This window comes from Apostichopus japonicus, chromosome 16 (genome assembly GCF_037975245.1).
Source record: "Apostichopus japonicus isolate 1M-3 chromosome 16, ASM3797524v1, whole genome shotgun sequence".
Classification (NCBI taxonomy): Eukaryota; Metazoa; Echinodermata; class Holothuroidea; order Aspidochirotida; family Stichopodidae; genus Apostichopus; species Apostichopus japonicus.
In genome coordinates, this window is record NC_092576.1 from 17,062,495 (window position 1) to 17,089,601 (window position 27,107).

Below are 27,107 nucleotides of genomic sequence, written 5' to 3' on the forward strand. Positions count from 1 at the left end.
TATTAACTATAAGCACTGCAGTGAGGAGCCGACGTCACCATCAAGTTAGCCTAAACGAATATTCCAGAAACTAAGTATATTTAACGATACATATCTTGAAAATACTGGAATAGCTACAGAAACATTATTGGATTAAAAGTTGTCTGTTTTCTTTGTGTTATAACATATCAAGACTAAAGTTCTGTCTTATTCATGATTAAATTATATAAGTGAGTTATCAAATTACAGCAAAATCTACCTGTCGAACATTCTCCCATGATTGATTACCGGCGGTATTTTTAAAAGAAAAGTCAGGGAAGAACCTGGTCACGTAAACCAAACTACCGAACGTCTGATCCGCTCTCAACCCCAGTCCCCTTGCATCGATACCGTGACTGTGTATAATCATTCCCCTTAAAAGGAACATATACTACACATGATCTTCGCGATGTCTTCAACTCTTCGGTCTATATGTTCGTTGTACACGTCTCAGGATAAAACTAGTTTGATCTCGGAAGAATGTTATCCGATTCCTTGTTCTCTGTTCTATTTGTTTTACAAGTCAATGGACTACATTCTGATGACGATGAAAAGATGAAGAAAACTACCATTAATGGAATACCAAGTAGTCCCCGTTATGTCCAACAAGTAACACACTAGTGGACTTTATCGATTCTCATTGACGAACCACATCTTCCTTATTGGAAACAAGTCTATAACAATAGAGAGAGATTAATGCCATTCAAGTGGTGCAGTTTGCTTTCATATTACTAAAACCTGTACGACAAGATGTTTACGCTATGTGAGCCGTCCAGAATTTACAGTGAACGTTTAGCGTTTTAATCTGCTTCCGGTAACACATATCAACCATTCAATTGATGACTATATAACGACGAAAAGACATTAAGCACATTGACATTAATATCCTCCATGTGAGACTCATTTGCATCCATTATTATCATTTCCTGTAAATAAACCTTGCAAGCATTTTTTCCCGCAATCTGGGATATCAAACTCGACCGCTTCGAGGAAATTTAAGGTCCCTGAAAAGCACCGTGTAATGGTATCCCCTCGGTAGGACCAGGTATGATAATATAAGAAAATCCCTTTAATGGGTTCCAAATGAGAAAAATAGAAGACTAAAAATTAAATTCGACCTCGACCTCGTTTATAGTTGATCTATCTATAACCGCTTCGAAATGTACAGCATGGTTAGTTAAGTAACGAAATTATGTCATTTATAAACCAAGGTATTAAACTGATTTTCCTGTTATATAAGTTTGTTTATTTACAATTATATCGCCTTTGACAGAAAGTGAAATAATCTGGAAACAAATTATATCAGATAGTTCAATCACACGGGGTACTGTGAAACGGGGGACAGTGAAACGTCAAGCAGATTGAAACGAGACGGTAATAATAACAAAGCTGTACCCATTCAAACAGTACAAAAAAAACCCATTAAATTCGTTATATACAAATGATTTGTGTGCATGTGCTTGAACCGACACCTCAATCAGAGACCTGTGTTTGAACACACACCTAGAAGTCCGGGGGGGGGGCAATTTTTTTTTAATTGGGGACATCTAGGTGTCCTGTAATTGAGTTATGTATTCAAACAGTATGCTCTGTGATATCTGAAACACAAAATACACTAAAATTGGTGTATAACAGGATAGAATAGCGCCCTCTTAAAATGTTACAGTTGAGGTTGTATGTTCAGATTACTGGTAATTTGTAGGCTAAAGTTATTGGGGTTGACGAAGGGTGCGGTTAGCTGTGGCGTGCCTTCACCCTGGCCCTCAAACTACAAAAATGGGCAGGTGAAGTTTAAGTTTTATTTGATCATCATTTTAGTATCTTTCCAATTGCATTAAACTTTGGCCATTGTGTATCCCGACGGAACTACAATCACTGCACTGAGGATTGAAGGCCCGATTAAGTTAACAAGACTCTACCGATACCCACCAGTCTAGCTATACGTTTTTTAGTGTAATGTTCTGCACTGGATTAAGCCATCAAAAGCAACATTTCATCCTTCCATGACGCCAAATGTGCTCCCACTCTTCTTAGTGATGACCTTTCCCCTGATAGCAAGAAGAAGCTCGCCAAAACCACTACAGACGTCAATGCTATATCATATCCAGCTTGAACCATATTGCACTTTCCTCGTCCCCACATGACCCATTTTATCCAACCCTTTTTAGAAACAGATTGGTGAGGCACCACTGAACTTTGTCAAGCATTTGATACAAGAGACCATGGGGTGATTTAAGCACTCATCTATGCTCTAAATGTATCCTTAGAATATGGTATATTAGGCTTCAGGCTTGAAGTTTACATAACTAGATGAGCATACGATGAAGCAATATTGGTATATGATAATATATTCCCACCAGGTTATAATTGGTATTACCAGAGACTGACAGAAAGTTCTATTAAGTAATTTCCTTGCTTTAAAGCTAGCAGCCAAACACAATAAGATGTCAACCTTCAACATGATCAAGGATTAAAACATTTATACATATCAATTATAAGTGACGCAGTTGAGAAATAAAGACAGCTAGGGTGGGAATGTACATTTATGAATGGAATTATATGGAATGCACCATAATATCTCACTCATTTAACTATTTATGTTATATAGTAACAAATGTTATATCCCGAATATACACTTTGTCGATATATCCATAATATCTCAATGTGGCGATGTATTCATAATATCACAATTTGAAAAACAATATATAAATTCAAGAAGGAATGACGGATATTTATAACGTAGACATTTTGGAAGTAAAAAAGAGAATTTTAGTTTAAAATATCAAAATCTAATTGAAAAGGAATGATTTGTGTACTATTTTGTCAATATTGTTTTCAAATACTCAGCTTTAAAGTATAAATTTCTGAAATGCCCCATTAATGCTAATTATACATATGGATGTTAGAATGTGACCTTTGTTGTGCCCCGCAAAAGTATCAGACTATTCCTGTACTTCATAAGATTGACTTTCAATGTTGTTTAAGTATGAAGTTTAATATTGTATATTTAGGTTACATCTGCCCTCACCCAACCTCCCGCCCTCCCCCAACCCGTACTCAGACATACATAGCCCCACAAGCACCATCCATGGATGCACATATACATACACAGGTCAACATTATCGCCTCAGTATCGGTTGTGTCATTACCAAAAAAATCAACCACAATTATTGGAGGAACTATGAAACGATTCACGTGATGACGAGTTAACAGGAACTTCCGCAATGATAACAACAAACTGTATATGTTTTTATTGCTCGCCCTTTGTTTTATTTTGTTTTTGAGTAACACCAGGCGTATCCTACGAACAGGAAGTTCCTCGTTTATTACTATAGCTATTCTACATGATATATGGGGTTATTATATTTCCTGAAGCCGACAAACAACTCTTCATTCAGTGTTTAAAATGTATTTTTTTAGTGTAAAGTTCCCACAGCCTTGTGTCTGTAGTTGCGAAGCAGTGTGATTTTTCCGTCTGCTCGTGTCTTTGAAAGTGGAAATCCTACATACGTCGCTGGTGATAACTCACCTCAGCGGAGTGGTATATGGTAATGAAGTTTCATAGAATAAGGAGTATCAGCCATGTGATGCGCAGATATCGGGTCATTCACAGCAAACCGTTCCATGAAAGGAACTGCGGATGATTAATGCAAATATCGTTATGAGCTAAGGCCTACGATAGAACAAAGCTATAGTTGTACTGTTGTTGACTGATATCCTGCTAGAATAACAAGATGGTTGGATATAAATAAATGTACTAAGCTAAAACATAATCGATAATACGTTCTCCACATTCTTCAACGAATTGATTTGCCTCGGGAAGTTAATAAAAATGACCTTAGACGTGTCCAAATATGAGAACGGGTGGTTATCGACATTGCAAGAACAATTATTACGCATGCGCGTAAACACGATAACAATTTACAACTCAAATAGCTATTTATTTTATTTACATGCACCCGCCTTCAATCCCCTTTATATGGAGCGATGACTAGGGCACCGCCTTTATATGCCTTTATACGCAGCGGTGACTAGGGCAAGCAGAAGAAAATCTCGAGTCACGTGATCCCCAGAGCGTTTACACTTCAAACTTGATTCACTATAGTTAGTTAGGATACTCCCCAAGCGTGGAGAGTACTATGATGAGACTTGCTACAGTTTACGCGAGGATATCCCCTTGTATTATCTAATATGAAGAACGCTTCAGAAAGCCTCGTTGATGTATGTAACCAGATACCATTTTGGGGTGTGGGTTGCTCAGTTTCAATCAACTATTTCCAGATAAAAATATGTGTAAAAGTAAGTTGGCCTGAAGTTTCGATCCTAGCAGGATCTTCTTCAAAGGCTAAATGACAAGTAACAGTAACAGAAGGGACAAAACACTCACAACATACAGACATGTTAACGAGCATGGTGAACACAAAGAGATAGATGTAAGGGAATTAGTAGAAAAGGGATGGAGAGAAGAAAGAAAGAAACTAGGTTAAAAATAAAAATATGTAAGATGCTTCTTTTCTATAACGTTTACTTGAGCTTTTAGACATATGCTTGTGCTGATGGGCGCCTTACACTGTATATACTGCACTATTATAATGTATAAGTGTTATTATTGTAGAATAATAATTAAAAATAATCCCGTTGTAAATCAGTAAAATACAATGGTATATTCTATGTTGAATTTGTCTACGACTATACCATATACTCGATCTTTATAGTGAATCATTTCAACGTTATTATATAAATATATAATCGCTCCCCCTCCCTCCACTCTCCCACCTACCATCTCCCTTCCCCCACCACCCTCCAACTCGTGTACCATGAGCGTTTGCATTAAGCATAAACAGTCCGAAATTATATTAAATAATTAACATGTCCTAAACACGTCCTAAAATATAGTCACATGGCTGCTATGTTGTCATCACTGCGTCATACACGTATTGAATGTGAGTTACCGTTTTAGGTGGATTTGGCGAAACACCATTTTGAAACTTTGAACTTGATCGACCTCATGCCTGGTCATTGATATTTGACCTCTAGCCGATGATGACATAATGCAATGAGGTTCTGCACCCAATTCCTGGACATACACACAGGTGAGTCGATAGCCAGGTCGGGTCCAGGGGACAAATACGTCATCACACCACCTTTTTGCACTCCTCAAGTACCGTATATTATGAGGAAGAAAAAATACTATTTATTTCATACCCTATATATCTCGGGCCTTAGGCTGTAATCCCCCACCTACCTCTCCCCTCCCGTCGGGCCTCAAACACCCACCAAGTTTGAAGCACATTGGGATTACTATTTAAATAAGATAAGTTATCGACAATTAGATTTCGTATTATATTTTGCTTTTCATTGGAAATCTTGAAAGGATTTGTCAACTTAATCGTTCCCCGTGCTGTTATGATAAATGATCTAATAGAGTATGTTTTAGAGACATTACCTCTCCTATAGAGACCGATTCTGGTATAACTTCAGATTTTGACCAATTCAACACCAGTTGCAGTATATCCAAACAAATTGAAACGTAAACTCGTGAAGACTTAAAACTAATTACACAAATTTACTGCTTTCTCTTTGCTGCAAATTTAACGTCATAATGACCAGTCTTACGTGAGGCCAACTAAACATAAAGCTTTCTCTGAGAGTCCTAAACTAACTTGCATGTCGTGCACGTCTGACTTGTGCGGATATATCTTGGTCTAAAAATAGGTCTAAAACCAAATTGAACAAGAAACTTTTCAGTCAAATTAGTCACTTTGGCTAAATTCAGGTTCGAAAACTGAGCAAAGCAGAGCCGTATAAAGACATATACGGCTTTGGGGAAGGGGAGACACCTGCCCTTAGTTTTGCAATAAACCTAAAAGGTGCTCATGTTGATGTTGCGCTAACCTGACCATTTGCTACTTTGGTTAGACATTAAGCATAATATATAACAACTGCTCCTTTGCTAGGAATTTGTTTCTGAAATGTTATTTAAAATAGCCGTCATCCTATTAAAAAAAAACATTCAAGTACTTTTTGGTACAGAGTTTGTGGTACAGAATGGTATCAAATCGATCGAAGTCACATATTCCACTGTCCCTCAACATTTTGGAGTACGCCCCACCCCTCCCATGCCTCCATCCCTCCCCTTTTATATATATATGTTTTAGAGACATTACCTCTCCTATATATATATATATATATATATATATATATATACTGTCACTGTCAGGCGGTTTGTTGTCATGGCGGCACTTTAAGATGAGCTCTGTTTATACTGTCCTCATTATGGGATTGAATGATTGACTTCATATTGTTCGTGTAGCTGTAGCTGACTTTCACGGCATCTATGATAAATGTTTTTGGAGCCTTTGGTCCTGATGTTAGTGCTTTGTTAGGAAAGTACCTTCTATATTTGTTTTCACGTAAATACTGAATGAACCAGATGCTGTTCCTGGTGCGGGTTCTCTTTTGTGCGCTCGGGGTAAGCTACCTTGTTTCGGTTGGGTGTATTGTGTGGATTCTGTGTATCCACTAGATTTCAGGGCTTCGCCGTACACGCTAGCGACAGTATTGAAAACGTCTCGGTTCGATGGTAGCATAGATATTATTTTTGCTTACGGCGACGGGGATGTGCCTGAGTTTCCTGTAAGGTGTGTATGCCGGTTACAAGGTTGGGTTGATGTTGATAGTTGACTGATGTGAGGTTGGTTTGAACGGTTATTTGTAGGCCAAATAATTGATATCTGGCTTAGTTCTAACATCACCGCACACCAGCAATTAGAGCCCTAATAGGTCATGTTACTTTAGATGTGCAGAAAGCTACCCTCTACCAGTGGCGGAGAAACAGGGGGGGTTGGGGGGGTTTTAACCCCCCCACTTTTTGAAGAGGGGGGGTTGGCCCACACAATCAACCCCCCCCCTAGTTTTTGCCAGTAATGTTCTGTTATAGCCTATGTTATGTGCTCCACATGGCATAATAAATCAAATTATTAAATTTGAAATTGTTAAAGTCATTTCAACCTTTTACCTGGTAGGCTACATCAACAATTAACGACAGAAAACCGAGTTAGAATTGACCCACACATTATTTCTAGCCCCTTTCCCCCACCTTGCGCATTGGAACTTGTAGCTCATAGCGCTAACTTCACCCCACAACAAACATACACAAATAACGTTTTGCTTTTGAATAGCTTTGGAACTGTATACACTTGCCAACTTCAACGAGGTGAAGGAAGGAAAAGAAAAAGAAGAAAGAGAGAAAAGGATGGAGTAGAAACTACGGCAAGAAAACGGGAAGAGAAAGAGGAACAGTGACAAAATTATTCGAATTTGTAAAGCAAACAGCAGATATCACATCATATCAGTGAGCATGAAAATGGCGTTCCACGATAAACAGCCTCCAAACCATGGGCGCAGATCCTGATGAGGACAGCGGGACGCGTCCCCACCAACTTTTTCAGTAGTGGGGACATGATATACCGTGTCCCCACCAATTTGTCTTGACCAATAGCTGCATTTCAAGTTCCCCTGTATTGAACTTTGGCGCAGTTTGATCCAGCATTGTGCAAATGACATGCAGCAGTTCTCATTTTATTGTATTTTATCCAGTTGTTAAATATAGGACGGAAATCGCATTTGCGGCAGTCTATATTTGTTTTCTGGGAGAGGACACCAGACCCATCGTATATACAAAAGTCTACTTGGATTATTTGTCCCCTGATTTTCTTTCTGCAGACGCCCATGTATTTCTCCAAACTAACTTTCTAAGCCATGAGATCTAAAGCTTAAGGAGGTTTAGGAGCATCGTTAGGTCTGGGAAGTGTTATTTCTGGCGATCTGGGAGGTATATTTGCCCAAAAAAATCGTACGCTACGCGCGAACCCATGGTCGCGCTCCGCTTAGATAGTGTCATAGAACAGACACGCGTCCCCACCATTATCCAAGACTGATCTGCGCCCATGCTCAAAACTGTCGATGTGTGTAGTGTTCGGTTTCGGAAATATCTGGTATATTTTTATTTCCTTCAACAAAATTTTTTAGTAGCCGTCTGAATTTTCGAAAATTCCCTAACCAACATTCTTCATCATACTTCATCATACTCGTGCAATTTTGACCCGTCTGTTAGGGTTTGAAGGAGGTTTTTCTATATCGGTTGTCCATAGATGATATCTTGTGCAACATTATGGGTATGTTTTGAAGTGAATTTATTCACGAGAATTGTGAATTTTCAAATTCTGAACAGTGGGGCTGACGGATATTGTGGGCCGCGATGAAGAATCACCTACAAAAGCAATGATCCATAGGATATGTGATGAAGTCGAACATGATGTGTGACTGGTGACAATCTTCAAAAAGGTTATAGATGAGAGAAAAAGTATTTGGAAAAAACTTGGTTCTCAGGCAAAAGTGTACATATGGTTGGTCAGTTTCAAGCCCGAGAAGTGCCATTTCCGGTGATCTGGGGGTACCAAAACCAGAAATTTGCTTGTACGCTGCTCGCCAACCAATGGTGGCGCTCCGCTTAGATAGTAATACGCGCCCCCGGGTTAGAAAATCCTTCATACGCCCCTGGTTAAATGCAGCTTTTCAAGGCTTGGGCAATGCCATTTACTGCAATCTGGGAGGCAATATTTGCCTAAAAATTCTTGTGCACTTCGCGCCAACTTATGGTGGCACTCCACTTAGATAGTGAGCCAGCAGTTATGACTTTTTATTTCATCAATGGCCTGCAACCCCCCCACTTCTGACAAGAAATCTCCGCCACTGCCCTCTACGCGCGAAATGTTTAACAAGCACAATGGAATATAAAGCCCAAGTCACATCGGACACAGAATCTAAGTCGTACATGTATACGTAACTGCATAGAAATCCAGATCGTTGTATACTGAAGAACCCAGTATACTACCGCTCAGTATCCAAGAACTCGCCAATATTCAGGACACTTTGCAGGTAAAAACATTAGAGAATCGTACGAGAAACTGAATTCACGCAAAGTGACATGCACTTCCACTTAAATGTTTGGATATGACTTTATGCATGTTATCTAACGACGAAAAGGTACCAGGGAGTTATGCTGCTGCTGTATTGTCATAAGAAGATATTGATAAGAAACTTTTTTTTTACTCCTCTAAAGCCTTTTGAAAATTGTATATGGGAGAGAGATTTTTGGACGTCACATCAGGGTAACAAAAGGGTGACGGGGTATGGGGAATACACCCATTGTCAGTGGTTGTACATCAGCTTTTTGTATTGCATGCAGCTAGACATACCATTCCTTTGTTAAATCTAAATCTTACTAGTTTTGTCTTTCAGTTTTAATTATGTAAAACAATTGATTTTTTTGGGACTTGTGTTGCATACCACTGTGAATCTTTCAAAGTAGCAAAGTCTCTTTATATATAACTTCAAATTTTAAACAAGATAAACGAAACTTGTAAACTTGTCTCCAGAATGTGTTCCTATTACTATGAAGGAAATGAAGGAAATGGCGAAGTTGTGCAATGCAGACAAATATTTATAGGGAAAGTATACTTCCTGGTAAACAAAACGAGCTAGAATGATACAAAAAAGGGTAAGTCACACCAGAAATTGCACCGAAAATGTCAAAGATATACTTTACAGGTTAAGTTCACGAGAAAGGATGATCAAATTTCTATCCCTAGAAATATCGGCACCAATAAGAGAATAAATAACTTACCTTAATTTTTTCATTTGAATGGAGTCATTTAAAGATAAGTTTATTCCTTGTGACGTTTATTCTTCGATTATATGTCAATAACTAACTAACAATTCAACTGCAACACCAATATCATAGAAAAGATAATACTCTAAAACCAATATTATTTTGTATTTGGTATTAAACAAAAGAAGTAGTATTTCATGGTAGACATGCAAAGGTGACTAGAAAGAGAAATAGTGAAAAGTGAAAAAGTTAAATAAAGTCATCAAAGGTTACTCGATTTTGCTAACACTGTGTGTAATGGTTGATGTAAACTTGCCGAGGTTTGAAAGACCTTAATTGATAAGTGATTATAATAATATATTGACGTAAATGGTTAACTAATCCCGTTTAGTCAGCTGAACGCTTCAGCTGTGGTATAGCTATCGCGCAATTTTGCCAACTTTCTATCACTTTTTGCCACCGTGTTTGTCCAAATGTTGTTTCGTCAATTTTCATTCCATTTGGCTGAAAATGTCGCTGAAATTTATAAATGTGAGCGTCCTTTGAGGGCCATTCTCTGAAAACGTAAGACATGCCACTTTCTCTTGAGCTTTTGTCCAAATATTGCTGAAATGTTGTTGATATAAAATTTCAGTGGTGGTGAACCAAATCTGTAAGGAACATTTTATTGTCGTCATTGAGGGCCCAAAACAGGGCGTTCTGTATTTGTTCAGTTATGATGAAACGTAGGCCACAGCTAATTCAATGATCGATAGGACTAAAATGTCGTGATTGGTTTGTGTGAGTTATGTTTTCCTACATACGATCAATATTTTACATATGAAGGTCATTGGAGGTCACGAGCGGTCATTTTCTGAAAATGTAAAAAAGTGCTACTTCCTCTAGACCTTTTGTCCAAAGTTGCTGAATAGTTGTAGATATAACGTTTGAAAGGTGGTGAACCAAAGTTATTCAGGAAATGTTTATGTCGTTATGTGAGGGTACAAACAGTTTCACAGTTTCAGTTTCAGTATAACAGTATAATAGTTTCAGTATAACAGTTTCAGTTGTAATGTACTCTTGGACAGCTTATAAGTTGAACCCCCTGTGTCAAATGTAGTGGATGCCTGTCCCACGAAAGTTAAACAGAACTTTCCATACTTGAAAGTATATTCGGATATCACCATTCAAAAATAGGGGTTGTTTAATGTATAGTTTCATTTCATCATTATACGTCACCTTAAGTGTGAACAACCATGGGAAGATAACTGAACTATGAGTGAAACGCAACCAAGATATTTGAAGTGACACAGATGATTGCATTATTTCAGGGAGACTGACTTGAACATTAGAAATTAAATAAAATTAACAGCCTAAGAGACTTTTCAAAATGGAAACGTGAAAGAAAGTTGAATATTAAAGTGCATATGATTAAGAACCCTCTTGGTTGTATAAAATATTGCTATTATCTTTTAAAATTATGCAAGTTTAAGGTAATTATTCACCAGCTACTCTTTTGTACACTAATAGCCTAGCAGACTTTGCAAAATGGAAACGAAAAAGAAAGTTGAATATTTAATTGCATATGATTAAGAACCCTCTTGGCTGTATAAAATATTGTTATTATCTTTTAAAATTATGCAAGTTTAAGGTAATTATTCACCAGCTACTCTTTTGTACACTAATAGCCTAGCAGACTTTGCAAAATGGAAACGAAAAAGAAAGTTGAATACTTAATTGCATATGATTAGGAACCCTCTTGGCTGCATACAATAGCTGCTAAAACACTCAATATCCTGTTTATAAGAACTAGTTGACGGTTTGTATCACTTTTACACTTTACCTAACAAAGTGATCTCTTGAGCTGTGTTACAGCGCATGTATAAAGGAAGAACACAAATAACTCAACCATTTTACTGTTATGTATCTGTGTCTGAAGCATACTCCCCGTGAAGAAAAAGTCGTGAAGTTGGCGAACTAATTCAGTTTTGGGCAAGATTAATATTCGTATTAATATTAATATTAATATCAGAAAAGAAGAAGAGTTCCTGACACGCAATCGTTTTGCATCAAAAGTATAATATTGTGAGGATTCGCTGTAAGGTTTTTCTGTGGGGATTTCCAGTAGTTTAAAGGTAATACATATGTTTTCGTTTTAAATCTGTATAGTTAATATGTATAATATGTAGGCAGAATTATAGTATTTTATATGTCGTAGTTCAAGAAAATGGTAAAAAAGAAGCATTTGTGTGCAATTATCTTTCTATAGCTATGCAAGTTTTCAAGGTTTTACTAATTAAAATATGCAAAATCTATGGAAAAGTTTTTTTCAAAGTTGTAATCATGATAACAAATTAACAATGTAGTTCTTCCAACAAAAATGCATGCACAGCACACCTATCAAATCACATATCTACTGTACGGCTATATTGCGTGCAGAATAGTATAGAGGAACGTACGTACAATATTAGTGTGTTAATAATGTCAGTTGGTGTTTTAGTCGTCGTTAAGTGCCTATGTAGTAGTAAGAACGTTTATAGTCATGGCTTATCGTTGCATAATTAGCCAATTTGCTGACGAAAATGTTCATCCTTTTGCTAAAGTTTTGCAACATCCGAGACGTTATTCTCGCAAAATAAGTTTGGAATATGTTTTTCGACTTGTGTTGCATACCACATTGAATCTTTTAAATTCAAAGTAGCAAAGGATCTTTTTATATCTACACGAATTCAAATTTTTAACAAGATCAACGAAACTTGTAAACTTGTCTCCAGAATGTTTTCCTATTACTATGACGGAAATGAAGGAAATAGCGAAGTTGTGCAATGCAGAAAAATATTTATAAGGAAAGTATACATCCTGGTAAACAAAACGAGCAAGAATGATACAAAAAAAAGGGTAAGTCACACCAGAAATTGCACCGAAAATGTCGAAGATATACTTTACAGGTTAAGTTCACGAGAAGGGAGGATCAAATTTCTATCCCCAGAAATATCGGCACCAATAAGAGAATAAATAACTAAACCTTAATACATTTGAATGGAGTCATTCAAAGATAAGTTTATTCCGTGTGACGTTTATTCCGTGTGAGAACTTGACGTAGCCTTTGGTACAGCAATAAATTATCGTAGGCTAGTCTTGCAATTTTATCGGCAAGCTTTCTTTCTAACTATTTACATTGTAGCAATGAAAATGGCATCGCAAATAATTATTGATTAATCTTTATATACTCTGCTTTCCAATTATATTTCATTAACTAATTAACAATTTAACTGCAATACCAATATCATAGAAAAGATAAAACTCTAACACCAATTGGTATTAAACAAAAATAGTAGTATTTCACGGTAGACATGCAAAGGGAACTAGAAAATGAAATAGCAAGTCAGTTAAGGTTACTAGATTTTCAGGAAATTTTTATATCGTTATGTGAGGTACAAACCAAGGCGTTCTGTATAACATTTTCAGTTGTAATGTAATCTTGGACAGCTTATAAGTTGAACACCCCTGTCTCAAATGTAGTGGATGCCTGTCCCACGAAAGCTAAACAGAACTTTCCATACTTGAAAGTATATTCGGATATCACCATTTAAAAATAAGGGTTGTTTAATGTATAGTTTCATTTCATCATTATACGTCACCTTACGTGCGAACAACCGTGGGAAGATAACTGAACGATGAGTGAAACGCAACAGAGATATTTGAGTGACACAGATGATTGCATTATTTCAGGGAGACTGACTTGAACATGCAGAAACGGGAAATTTTGGAGGTTACTGGATCAGGTTTCTATTTTGATACTGTCACGTAATGAATACTTTAACTGTACGTGTCGTTAGCACGTATAGTAAATCCGGAAGCCAATGTAACTCTTTAAGAATAGTTTTGATGTGACAAGACTTTTTAGATAATATAACTATTCGTGCAGCGGTATTTTGAAGGCGTTAAAGTCGAGCGATTTCAATATATGAACGACCATAGAGAAGCGCGTTTCCATTATCGAAGAACTAAAGGCGTGTATATCTTTCTCAGGGGCTTTACGATTCAAATATTTGCCAATATTACCGATATTTCGAATGTACAAGAGAGATGGTCGGATGACATTTAATATGTGTGCTTCGTTGTCATAGAAGAATTAAAAATTAACGCGTTTCTTGCCTAATATACTTTTCAATATGGAAACAACAAAGAAAGTTGAGTATTTAAGTGCATATGATTAAGAACCCTCTTGGCTGTATCAAATATTGCTATCATCTTTTAAAATAAGTTTAAGGTAATTATTCACCAGCTACTCTATTGTAAATTAATAGCCTAAGAGACTTCTTAAAATGGAAACGTAAGAAACAAGTTGAGTATTTAAGTATTTATTTGCATATGATTAAGAACCCTCGTTGCGCTACGTGCATTCAAGTAACAAGAATTGAATGTGTATTTTTAAGAGGCTCATATTTGTTGTCACTTTCTATAGGGGTTCGATAATTGTGAATTCGACTTAACCAGGGGGCTCACAAACGTAAGACTATACGTTTAATGTGGGCGAATGTCTTGTATATATCTTTCATGTTTTCTTAATCAAAGCAAGTAGTAGGAGAGAGTGGTGTCAACAAACGCTAATATTATCCTACATTTGTACATACATTTACCCACGTACTGGTTCAGTTATGATTCGAACAGAGATGTTTTACTTAGTAATCTACAGCTGAGAAGATAAAGAGTCTTAATGCCTGTTGTTGAGTGAGTTCCAACAAAATATCGTTAGTGCGTAACTGCGTAAGTACGTAACTACATAACTGCGTAACTACGTAACTGCGTAACTGTGTTACCGCTTAAGTGTGAAGACAATAACTGAACCATATTATATATATTTTTTGTTATTAGCTGTTTATTAATATAATCCCTGTAAAGTCTGTCAATTCCTTGGAAAATCTGTGGAAAATGCATATGTCAGTGAATCAGCTATCGACTAAAATCATTAATAAATTAGAGTTTAACCAGTCATCAACCAATTTCTCTGATTTTTTTCTTGATATGTGTTAAAGGAAAAATAAAACCCTAGCTTTTTTTGCATCCATTCTTACGTTTTGACAGATGGTCTTTCCAGTAAAAGCAAAAGAAAAGCATAAAAGCATGAAAAAACGATTTGAATGTAGTTCATGTGTAGCGCCATTTTGTTTGAATTGAGCCAGCTCCCGGATGTACCGTGACGAAAGCAAGCCCCTTGGCGTTACTTCAAGAAGAAATAGTTGCCAATCCCTAAAATAATTGGAATTGTACTTTCAACAATAGTACTGAATAAAATATCGATCAAAAAATATCTTTTGTTTTAATTGATTTTCAAGAAATGCTTAAAAATTTGTAAAATTTATGATTGTAACGAGTATCAGTGGAAATAAAAATGTTGGGATCTTATCTACGATTTGATTTTTACCGTGTTTGGATTGCTTTCACCGCATACAAAGTCCTAGCGATAACGTTATTTACATCTATCATTGCACTCCAAAAGTTAAATCATTTACTGTCGAGCCAACATCTTGAAAAAAAGAAAATGGAAGCCTTTGGGTTGGAATCGTATCTTTTCGACCCAGAATATTCAAAGGAAGAACTGAGACATAGAGAGGAAGAGTTTTTGCAAAGAATCACAGTCCTCGACTGTACGTGATGTTGGCTCGAATTCTGTTGCTGATACGATTATCAGTTCCGCGAGCCATTGCGAAGAATGGTGTCTGTGTCCACTCTGTTCGCCATTGGAAAGCGAGAAGGGGAGGGTATGCTGCTATGGACTGTTCGCGGAAAAAGCTTTGTTGAACGCAGGAGAATGTCTGACCAACAGACCTGAATTCTCCCAGATATGTTTGTAGCCAGTTAAATTAGAACTCTGTTTTGTAAATTTCTTGAGGTACAAAAAGAAGGGTCCTATTCCTACGGCTGATGAGAACATCACGAACAGGTACTGTACACCTCAGTGAAAGTTCACTCTTTTCCGGAAAGTTTATTCCATCTGGAATAACGAAATATCTTTTTCCTTTTCCTGCTCTCTCTTCTTCTGTTCGGTTAACACAACCAAAGGCTTGGCAATCGGGCATTTTAACCGGCGCAAAAAGCTAAGCGAGATGCTCGAACATAGTGTGCATAGACTATAACTCGTATGCAAAGCTTTATTGTTTTAAAGCTACGAAGTGGCTCGCCTACGTCACTTTTGAAGCGCCCTCAATCCTTAATTTAACAAAATGGCCGTTGTTTAATTGGGTAAACACAATAAATGGGAAATTCGCGTAAAATTCAGGGAAACTAAATTTTGTTTAGTTATTTCACAAATGGAATTAGAAAATTATCCCCTACCGCATGTACACTTCAAAAACCCAGAGTTTATTTCTCCTTCAACGATTTGTATAATTTCAAGCAGCCAGGAGACTTGGTCAACGTTACAATATCATAAACCCTGGAATATAAACGATTGCCAATGTAATATAAAGATAATTCCGTTGATTACTTCTTCAGTACCCTATTTTTCTAGCCCTATGCCCTTTAATGATACAAGAAGCATATATGTATTAAACACCAATTGCCAGTAAGTGACGCCACTTGCGAACATTGTATTTCAGCAGGTTACATGCAACATGACCTTGGATACCTTCGTCTGTTATTTGACATGATATGATTGTAATTAAGAAAAATGGACACGGGCCGGCCACGTCACTAGAAGGGGAGATGGAAGATGGAGCACGCTAACCACTGTATGGACACCGCTTGACGGGAAAAGGAACAGAGGCAGGCACAGAAAGAGATGGACAAATGAAATACAGCAATTCTGGAATGAAACCAATTGGTACACATATGCAAGGAAGAGAGAGAGTTGGAGATATCATGCTGAGGCCTTCATCCAGAAGTTGATCGACAACGGCTGAAGAAGAAGATTGTAATTAGGCCAATATGAAAGTACTTATGTTTGTTGGGACTAAACAAAAGATTGACTTTCATGTGGTTGCTGTGTCGCCACATATATCGCTGCAGTGAACTGTGCACTAAGTTCAAACAAACAAAATACTGGCTTTCATTGGTTGCTGATTCGTCACATAGATCGGTGTGCACTGTGGTCTATTGTATGGCAAGCATTGTGATGTGGCGGTCGTACAAACACTGCAGTGTTGAATGCACTTTTCACAGTGATTTAGTCCAAATAAGCGCTGTCACTATATTGGGAAGCTGGTATTAATTGATTGAAATTCAAGTATTTATTTCTCAGTGAAACTACAGTAAGTATTACGGAACCTTTACTTTAATTTAAAAGTATTTTTATAGTGAGTGTGCTGTATCCCTAACGTTAGCTAATGCGGAACAGTATGCCAGTAGGGTGCCATTAAGGCTAAGGCTAAGCTGAGTGGTACTAACACTCTGAAAGTTACTAACACGGTTTAATATGATATAACACATAAGCCGAACGTATCTAATGCAGGCTAGACCTCATCCTACATGTTAGTCACTGTACACAATATTAACATGCAAGGACCAGGGGAGAGGGAGGGTAGTGTTCAAACAATGCTACATGTTATACCTTCTTGTACATGTATTTTAACACCTCTAGTAATACAATCAACCCGTCCGATATTTCACCTACACTCACTGAAGTAAAGCATGACCCCATGACAACTGTTAGTCATAATAACATAAGAAGGGTCAGAGGTTATCATTTCCGGGAAAGTTCATCTTTGTTTCTGTGGTCACTTATATTCCGGTAGTAGCCTAGTAGAGATAACAAGCTGAATAGATTGAATAGCATCATCCTTATTTCGTGTATGTCTTATTTCCATTTTCCTTGGAACATTATATTGACGACGAGTAAAAGTGTGGGTGCTATGATTAACTCATATCACGGCGGCTCAAGTAGTGAATCCGTCTTTTCCACCAATCAAGATACTAATGAGAACCATGCAATTAAATCTCGTTTGACGAAGTGGATCGCTTGATTCGAAACTTTCTAGCAGCATTAAATAACGCAGATACAAAGCGAAAACGAGTCTTCCTACTAAAGCCCATCGGGGAGTTTGAGTACGCTGTTTTTGACACTCCTTCAGATGTTGGTGAGGCTAAGGATTACGAGAAGGCAGGCAAAGCATTGTATGCTCATTTAATATCACCAAGCTCGACAACGTGAAGTTGAGACTGTTGACGCTTATTACACTCGCAGTTAGTATCAACTTGCGACTTTGCATATGTAGACAATGAAATCAAGGTGCATATTGTATCACCACTACAACTTAATGATCTCATGTCAATGGCTGGAGCCATGGATCTCTCTTAATTTCGTGCTTCAGGAATAATAAGTACAAAGAGTTGCTATTCAAGGAAAATTGCCAAAAATCATCATGAGCACTGTTCATGTGCCACAGTTCTCTACCTTGAAGAGAATAGCGCCAATATGTGGACAATGAAATCAAGGTGTATATTGTACAGACATGTTCAAATCACCTGCGTATAACTACAATGCGATCACCAATACAACTGAATGCACTTCTGTCAATGGCTGGAGCCATGGAACTCTCTGAATTTCGTGCTTCAGGAATGCGCAGAACAAATAATGGCTATTCATGGAAAATTGCCAAAAATCATCATGAGCACTGTTCATGTGCCACAGTTCTCTACCTTGAAGAGCATAGCGCCAATATGGTTACAAGAAGATCCAAGCTTGTAATAATGATAGATAGAGATATTGAATATTCTGATAAAATCAAAATAATTATAGCTGCATACACAGCCAGCGTACCAACAATACAATATTCAAACATATGAAATTAGATTCAGTTAGTAATTTGTGGTGATTGTGCTTGGGCTACGGTTTCGATAATGAAGTCCAAAAAGGCATGTAACTTCAAAATCATCTTCAAATTCGGTAATTCTGTTCAGTAGTTTGTTTCATTTGTTTGTATATTCTGTAAATCGGCAAAATGTAGTTACTTCATGAGCGTTTGTAATGCGTTGTGCATGCCATGAGCTAAAACAGTTGATGTAATTTTGTTGAAATACCAGTCCTACTACAACTAACTTACCCAGCAAAACAGGAGAAATACCCACGAATGACTCTGCCTGTTAGTTTCATCGAGACAAATCGAAGCTTTCCATGGTTTATTGTTAATCCGTTGAGAAGGCCTACAATCAGCTTTCAGAAAACAGTACTAGATTTGCTCATGAATGTTATGCTGAAAAACTTCACCCAGTCAGCCTGATTCCAGGTAGCTTCTTTGTAGTCTAGCATTAGTCTTCTACATAGCTCCACATTGTCTACATAACTAAGATAATTCGAGGAAGAGTTGCTATTCATTGAAATTTGCCAATAATCATTAAAGTTGAATTTGAAAAGATTTAAAAGTGGGAAATCAATAAACATATTCATGCCTTTATACCTGCATGGTACGGTCAGTACTTTTATAACAATTATTGGGTACCAATTAAATTATTTCAATTACAGAGAGATAACCTTATTCTAATAGACCATGAATTTTTTGGAGCTATAATGTCAATAACATCACAATTTTCTGTGTGGATGCCATAAAATAGAAATCTACAATGTTCTATCAAAGGTAACTTGATATAGGGAATTAAATGTGATTAAAAAGAACCGAATCCAATGCTTGTAACAGAACCATGGGAATATAATTCATTGACGTCAAAGAACACATTTGGGAGCATGAAATATTAGTCTATGTACAAATTAACCATTTAACTATTTTAAACAGGTTCAAAGAAAGTGAGACGGTAAGAGTAGTAGTATATTTCATGTACATTAAGGAATAAGCACTATATAGTATCGAAGATGTGTAGATTATACTGGTCAATGGAGAAAAAAGGATGAAAGTCAAAAATTCAAAACAAAAGGCATTTCATCGCCTACCACCAGAATATTACAGGACTTGAAACAGGTTTACGAATTTCAGCCTATCCGGAAGTATCTGATACACTTTTTTAAAAACAATGATTTTATTTGAATGGTGGAGTATGAAGTGGTAACACTGCTAGAAGTATTTGGTATTCCTGGTCCACAGTAAAGGTATATTCGTGTTAACATCAACGCAAAGATTGGATAACCAAGGCCAATTTAGAGAATCTTGCTATGCCTACAGTTAAATATGTGTTACAACTGTATAGGATCAGTAGTCCAAAATTATATCTGGTGAAGCAATATCCCGAATGAACAACAAATGATAGTCATGATTGTTATGAACATAAACTAGATAAATAAGTGTCAAACTGTCAATTAAGTTCTACGCCTGCATTGTTCTCATGTTATACTAAAAAGTATCATTATCTTTACTTTTTATTATATTTTTCATTTCAGAATGTACTATTTAACTTCTCAGTTTATAAACATTTTTTACGGGAAAGACACCCGACATAAGAGTCGGCTTCACGGACTACATGGGATAATCCTCCTTCATAACATACTGTACTCGCTCCTGAAGCTTATATATATAAGTTCAGCCCCTACCTAATTATTGCGGGGATTCATGAATATTGTTCATCACCTTAAGATATTGTGCACAACACATCGTGAATGTTTGGTTACAGTATGCAACAATCCTCAACTACAAATCTGACCATATTGGCCTATTCCTTAACAATTCCCTAAATATGACTTGTTTTCAGAAAACTTGAACATAACACAGACTGCCTTAACGTGTGTACCTCAAGGCAACCGTCATAAATATTTGTCTTAAATTTGACTAAATTTGCGTCAATTGAGTAATATTATAAAAAATCAAATTTCGTTTTTTTATGATTTATTCTTAAGTAGTACAGCTGCCAACGCAGAAAGCACGGACACTGGGCAAGATGGAATACATGACAAGATTCTTTACGACTGCCGGCCTTCTTTGCTTCTGTTTAGTAACGAGTGTATCCACTGCTGATACGGCATATGTTTCTCCAAACAGTTCTCAGATAGGAGGCAACCAGTCACCTTCAAATGAAATCAAGATAGTTGATGAGAATACTCATGGCGGGACAAAGGGTAAGTATCTTATCAGAAATAAATGATCATGAAATCCTGATATCATCAATACTCGAATACGTATCTACTATCTTTTCACTAAACCTGCTTTAACACTACTATCGCAATAACTTATACACCAGGTTTCCATAACGGGAGGATGAGGGTGAAAGTAAAAGTGCCATTTACCCAACATTTCAATTTCAGCGCAATTTGTAATACCGTATAATGGAGAGGTTTTCTGGAATGAAACGGTCTGTTTAGTAAAATACTTTTTGCTATGCACAACCAAACTAGTGTTATTTACTGTAATACATAACGAGTAAGGCCTTTTCTTCTCCCTAGTATAAAGTAATATGGGAGCAGTTTATCTCATCATAGTCGTCCAAATAAAGTCCAAATCCTAGTCGGAGACAAATCCGAGCGAGTCCGGAAGATAATCTCTGTATAACCAGTTACCTAACCCTGACCTCGTACGCATCCTTCTCTCGTCACAACGTATATGAAGAGAGCAGGGAGCTGTTCTATACCGATACCATCCCTGGACGCTCTAAACAGTATGAGAACTTACGATTATAACAAGTTCTAATCAGAGTTTTTCAATCAGTTGAAATATTACAGTTGAAATATTAAGAGCCGTAAAGTATGACTGTCTATACAATCTTCTGCGGGAACGGTCTGTATGGAATTTGTCCGATTATAACAGAAATAAAAATATTCAATATTCTGTATTGAATTTCTTATTTATTTATTTCTTATGATTAATTGAAAGTTTTTAGCCTATTGGTATTTGTGATCTTCCCTCTAAGAGTGTAAGTCTGGTCACCATACTAGCATGATACACCTTTAATATAAACAAAGAATATATCTGACATATATACAACACCCACTCGCCCTACCCAAAGACTATAATTAATTGTACATTTGATGTATTGAACTTCTAGTAACTTTGTAACCTGACATAGTCTAAACTTGTGCTATAACTAGATCTTCCCTTTAGTAATCAAATCAATGTGTTTGCATGCTTGTAAGCAATTTCATGCGGTTTACTGACTTCTAAACGTAAAAGGCTACTCCCAATTAACATACCTCACCAACTCCCCCCCCCCCACCCTGAAAATTAAAGAAATAAAATAAAAAATGCTGATTTAACGGTTCAAGGAATTTACACATCAAAAGCGCAAGTATGTAGGGTAATATGCAGAAAGACATATACCGAAGCGGTCTCGTTGACGAAAACTCGGATACGTTTGACTATTTTCATAAAACGTAGAGTAGCATAGACACGGGCCTGAAAGTAAAAACTGTTAAAAAAGACACTTTGAAGCATTAAGCAATGTTTATAGATGAGCGCAAGGAGATTATCTCGAGAAAAAAAAAACGATGCATGCTGTGCATATTTTTTTATCTTATTACTCCCACATTGAACTGTGGCTTTACGTTGTCTAAATATTTGTTCTCATGTTTCCTTATCATCTGTTCTCTCCTGTCCTGTTTAGTACACTAAATATATTAAATACTCAAAACTATGAAGGGATACAATCCATAATTCTTGTTGTTGGTGGCATATGGCTACACTAATGGTGATTTGCACCCATGCATTCTGTTTTTCAAAATTTGTTGCAAGTAACATTACGAGTAGTATTAACATTATAAGAAAACGCAATAAGCAACCAGACCCCTGAACTAAGCGTGTTACGTCTGCTACATTATGGCAATGTCTTTCAATTTAAATGACCGAAAATATATATTACCGTATGTAAGGTAAGAAGCGTGGTTAATTTCCTTTACTTTTCTCTCCCGTCTTGAATTTGAAACTAAACTTTCAATTCAATTTTGTATTCTTTCTATAGGGGAAAATGGAACGAGCATCAGTGTTGTGAAGAGATACCTAAATTGGAACTCAAATCAAATAGAGCCATCGTTTGGAAAAGCCTTTACTGTAAAATACTTTAAGCCTCATCAACGCTCTGAAATAATAAATGCCAACGAGAATTTCACTGGGTTTACACTTTACAGGAGAAACGGAGAAGATGTATTAGAAAATACTGGTATCTTCCACTTTGTCAAGACTGCGGACGCTCGAGCAAACAGGGTTAGATGCCGAAGTGGATCTCTCCATGCAGGCGGCTATTACCACATATATGGGAACTGTCCCGAGGACGATTATGGATTGGTAGCATCTGGACACTGTTATTTACAAGGAGGGAGATTGGGCTTTAACTCCTATACATTTAACAGCATCCAGAGCTATTCAGATGACAGTTATTATGACAAGAAACATAACTATAGGAACATGAGCATCATCGAAGAGGAATATTTAAGAAAATGCTTAAATGACTGGAAAAATGCTGAGTATAGTCAAGATTATCGGTGTACAGTATCGGGTTCATTTGAAGTAGTTAATGTTGATCGAGCCAAGCGAAATGCAATTACGAATAATGAAAATCTATCTACGTGCCTAAGCTGTGAAGACGACTGCAATCCGGGGAGTTCTCACCAGATTATAGGTTCGCTCATTCTTGTTATTACTTCATCTATCATAGCATCAACAATTTAAGAGATCCTCAACCAGAGAATGTTCCGAAGGTTTATCTTAAAGTCAAACTGAATGTCGAGGTCTCCTTAAAAAATGAACTTGAAGAGATAAGTAAGTTAAAAGAGATAAATCGATATCATATATTCATTCTGATATCCGGCTTGTTGGAAGAAGTCATCGAAAAACAAGACGGTAACAATTTCAGGCTGACCTTCCCTATGTCCGATGTAAAGTTTGCATAACTTTTCTTCTAGCGCTTTCTCAATGTTATTATTAAATTATGCGTATATTGTCTTTGTTTGCAAAAGTTAGCTGAGCAAAATTGTTGATGTCGTGTTTATTGTGGTGTTTTTTTAGTACCGTACATCCTCTGCATTATAACATTTAAAATACGTTACTGAGAGCAGTCACAACATGTCTATTCAAAACTCACGCTTTGCATAGTACATATGATTGATGTCAAATTGTGTTCCATTTAAAATAAATAACATCTGTTCAATGAAAGGAGCTTGGATACTTTGTTCGTTAATGAAAAAAAAAGAATTACACAGCACAGGCTGGTTCTAATATGGACATGATACTAGCGTTGAGACTGTTTACATAGGGAGGCTTGATTAAGCCGTGACGGTATTATGAATTATTAAAGTCCCTTTGTGCATGGCTATGTAGCGATTTTCAAAACTGAAAAATTGTGTGATAATTCAACATTTGTTTGTAATGATACTCAGAAGACTTTATTTACTTATTGTTTTACATTCAGACTGATTGACACCATATGGAGTCAAATATCCATAATGTTTTTCTTTGGAGTTCATAGGTCATTTGAGGTCAAATCGGTCAAAACATAAAACTTTTTTAAACACGATAACTCATACTTTGTGTCCTGGTAAGCCTTTTCGAATACAATATTCATGTCGTGTTTGCGAATGTCACAGGTCATTGGAGATCACAAGACTATATTACCAATTTGAGTACTGACGCAATGTAACTCTGCCATTTGTTGGAAGCTTAAAAGATAGTAGGGGAAATAAATCGGAAAACCACATTTGTTCAGGAAGAGCTGTCGAGTTGCTTTGATTAAGTAACCTGAATGGTAAAATGCACAGGAATACCTTTGTACGTGTGACGAAATGTACACAGTGCGAAGGAAAGAAACTGAACGATAATATTTTGTCAATTAATCGGGTTTTTTTTCTCTTGATGTAGCGGTATGTAAGTATTAGATATTGTAATACATGGACTGCACTAAATATTTTCCTCCTTTTAAGTATGATGCCAGCATTCTTTTTATGATAGGACTCAATGACAAGCAAACTGGAACAGGAGAATATAATTTATTTAAGTAAGGCCCATGTTTTTACTCGAAAACAATCTCACAGAATTTACACATTTTGCAAATGCATAAAGTAGTATGTAGACTTAGGCAAGCCACGCAACGCGTCAAAATACTTCATATGACCTTTGACCGACACGACCAACAATACGCGCGATTCATGTAAACGATTCTATACGGCAAATACATGTACCATGTATGAGAATTATCCACGATTTCTACCATGAGATATCATATTAACAAGGTTTCCACAATTCGACCCCTGGTGACTCGAAAAGAAAAATGACGTCCACCAAAAACAGTAGGCTCTTTGTACTTAATGTGTCACAACTACATTCTAAATATGCGAGTGGTCCAATCGTTACTTCTTGAGGTATCGTGTTTACAAAATGTTCACAATTTGACCACTGGCTACCCCGAATGACGTTTGACCTCTACCAAAGACGATAGGGATCTTGAAATCAACTTCTCACAACTACGTACTAAATATGAGATTGGTCCAAACTTTTCTACTTGCGATACCGTGTTAACAATTTCTTTCACAATTTGACCCCAAATATACGTTGACCTCCCCCAAAAATAGGCTTATTCTACTTAATGTAATACTAGTACACACCATATATAAGATTGATTCAAGCTTCTCTTCTTAAGATATCGTATTTACAAGCAAGTCGTCACCCACAATCACATGCACGTATTGTACCTAATATTATCCGAGCCATGTCCGTTACTTGGCATTTAACCATGTGGAGTCTAAAGTGTGTTATTTTTGTAATGTCAGAATAGGATATCCTTTGATACGAAACTGCCAGACCCAGTTAAAGTAAACTAAGTTGTCTTCAACGAACCCCCCCCCCACCCCCTCCCCCGTTCCATCCTTTTTTTCCCTTTCTAAGACCGAGGAATATAAGGCCTTCTCTGATGGAGTGTACTTACGAAAACAAAGTTATTCGGAATAAAACAAAGGGAAACAAATATGAAATACAAATTTCAACAGTCTAGCAATCACACCTAAAACCAGTGAAAGAAATCTTTTAATATTCTTTGCCTATCTTCGATAAGATGTCTTCATTTTTAAAACAGTGTTAATATTTCCAAATAAAAATAAATATGAACAATCCTTCTTTTCTAGATATGTTACTCGAGCTTTTAAACATATGCTCTTGCTGTTGAGCGCCTTACACGCTTACACTGTATATGTCTTAATTTTGTAGAACAATTAAAAGTAATCCCGTTCTATATCAGTAAAATGAAATTGTATATTCTTTGTTAAATTTGTCTACGACTATATATACTCGATCGATATGGTGAATCATTTGAAACATTATTATATAACTATATAACCCCCTCGCTCCCTTCATCTCCCCTCCTACCACCACCTCCTCCCTCCAACACCCTCCAAATCGAATACCATGAGCGATTGCTGTTATGCAATTCTCGGTGCTGTTATGGTAACTTGAGCTAATGGAGTATGTTTGAGGTACATTACCTCTCCTATAGAGACCGATTGTGGTATAACATCCAGAGTTTTACCAATTCAACACAAGTTGCAGTTATTCAAACAATTTGAAATGTAAACTGGTAAAGACTTGGTAAATAAATATACAGGTTTATTACTTTATCTTTGCTACACATTTAACATGGGAGTGCGTAAAAGCTGACCATTTGTTACGATAAAGGAGCACTTTTGGTTAGAAAAAAGACCCAGCCAAGTCCTTGATATTGTGGTACAGAATGCAATTCACAAAAAATACATTTTACCGAAAAGTTTTCAGGCCGATTTGTTTATTTGCCTCCTCAAATCAATCAAAGACACATGTCTGTACTGTCCCTCGACGTTTATGACTGCCCCCAGTCGCGCCCTTCACCATTAAGCCTCCGACTAAATTGTGTTGATGCTCTTTAAAAAAAGACAGCATGAAAACTTGAACACTAAACAACTTGATCCAACTTGACCCCCGGTCCACAACAAGACTAGTACTGTAACCATGTTATCATTACGGTGTTACGTCAATAGACGTATCATGAGTCCCTTCGACAGGGAAGAGATATTTCATATAATCCTAGTTAAATGTCGAGGCACAATACCCTACACTGGATTTAGAACAGATACACATGATCTTTGTCAAACGGCCAAGTTGTGATGATTCTCGGGGTTTTAGTAACCCAATTATCGACATCACCCTGCTACCAAATATCCATACGAAATGTTCTTGCTTTAATCAAGGGTATGTGTGCAGGAACATGCCTTCTTTCGTTCATGAAGATTTTTTTCGTCGGGATATACCCATACAATTAAGGCAAACTGTTATACGAATCAGTTTCAGTAAGGGTGGTACGGCAATGAATATATAATATCATTCCGAATAAATGACTAACATAAATAAAGAGCGTAAACGCCCATCCATCTTTCTCTGCGCACGAATACTCACCATACTTATTGTATTGCTTACCTCTTATTTCTCGTTGCTCTCAAATATTCTGTATGATTGTCACTCCATAAACGTCTTTCTTCATTTCACTGGTGTGTAGTTTTCACTTAAACTCAAGCCTAATTACTGAAGAAGGTTCCAGGGGGACCGAT

General features: G+C 36.8%; 2 protein-coding genes across 8 annotated transcripts in view; one reads left to right on the plus strand and one right to left on the minus strand.

Annotated features, from left to right (window-relative positions):
• The window catches only part of LOC139982981 (neuronal acetylcholine receptor subunit alpha-9-II-like), a 209,595-nt gene that overhangs the window by 169,670 nt on the left and 12,818 nt on the right, over positions 1-27,107 (minus strand). The window lies entirely within an intron of this gene.
• Positions 11,528-27,025, plus strand: LOC139982986 (uncharacterized). Of its 4 annotated transcripts, none has more exons than XM_071996306.1 (3): positions 11,528-11,805; positions 20,454-20,672; positions 22,505-27,025. In XM_071996306.1, exons 2-3 carry the CDS (start codon positions 20,495-20,497, stop codon positions 23,209-23,211), a joined length of 885 nt encoding a protein of 294 aa, XP_071852407.1. In that variant the 5' UTR covers positions 11,528-11,805; positions 20,454-20,494; the 3' UTR covers positions 23,212-27,025. The 4 variants fall into 4 exon arrangements, with proteins under 4 accessions (XP_071852407.1, XP_071852406.1, XP_071852408.1 ...); XM_071996305.1 differs by having other exon boundaries at positions 20,457-20,672; XM_071996307.1 differs by lacking the exon at positions 11,528-11,805 and adding an exon at positions 15,919-16,923.

Excerpts from the sequence above, each read along its gene's own strand:
- LOC139982986 (XM_071996306.1), top strand. The coding sequence starts at position 20,495 with ATGGAATACATGACAAGATTCTTTACGACTGCCGGCCTTCTTTGCTTC. Across the intron at positions 20,673-22,504 it reads TACTCATGGCGGGACAAAGG|GGGAAAATGGAACGAGCATC; the intron begins GTAAGTATCTTA and ends TTCTTTCTATAG.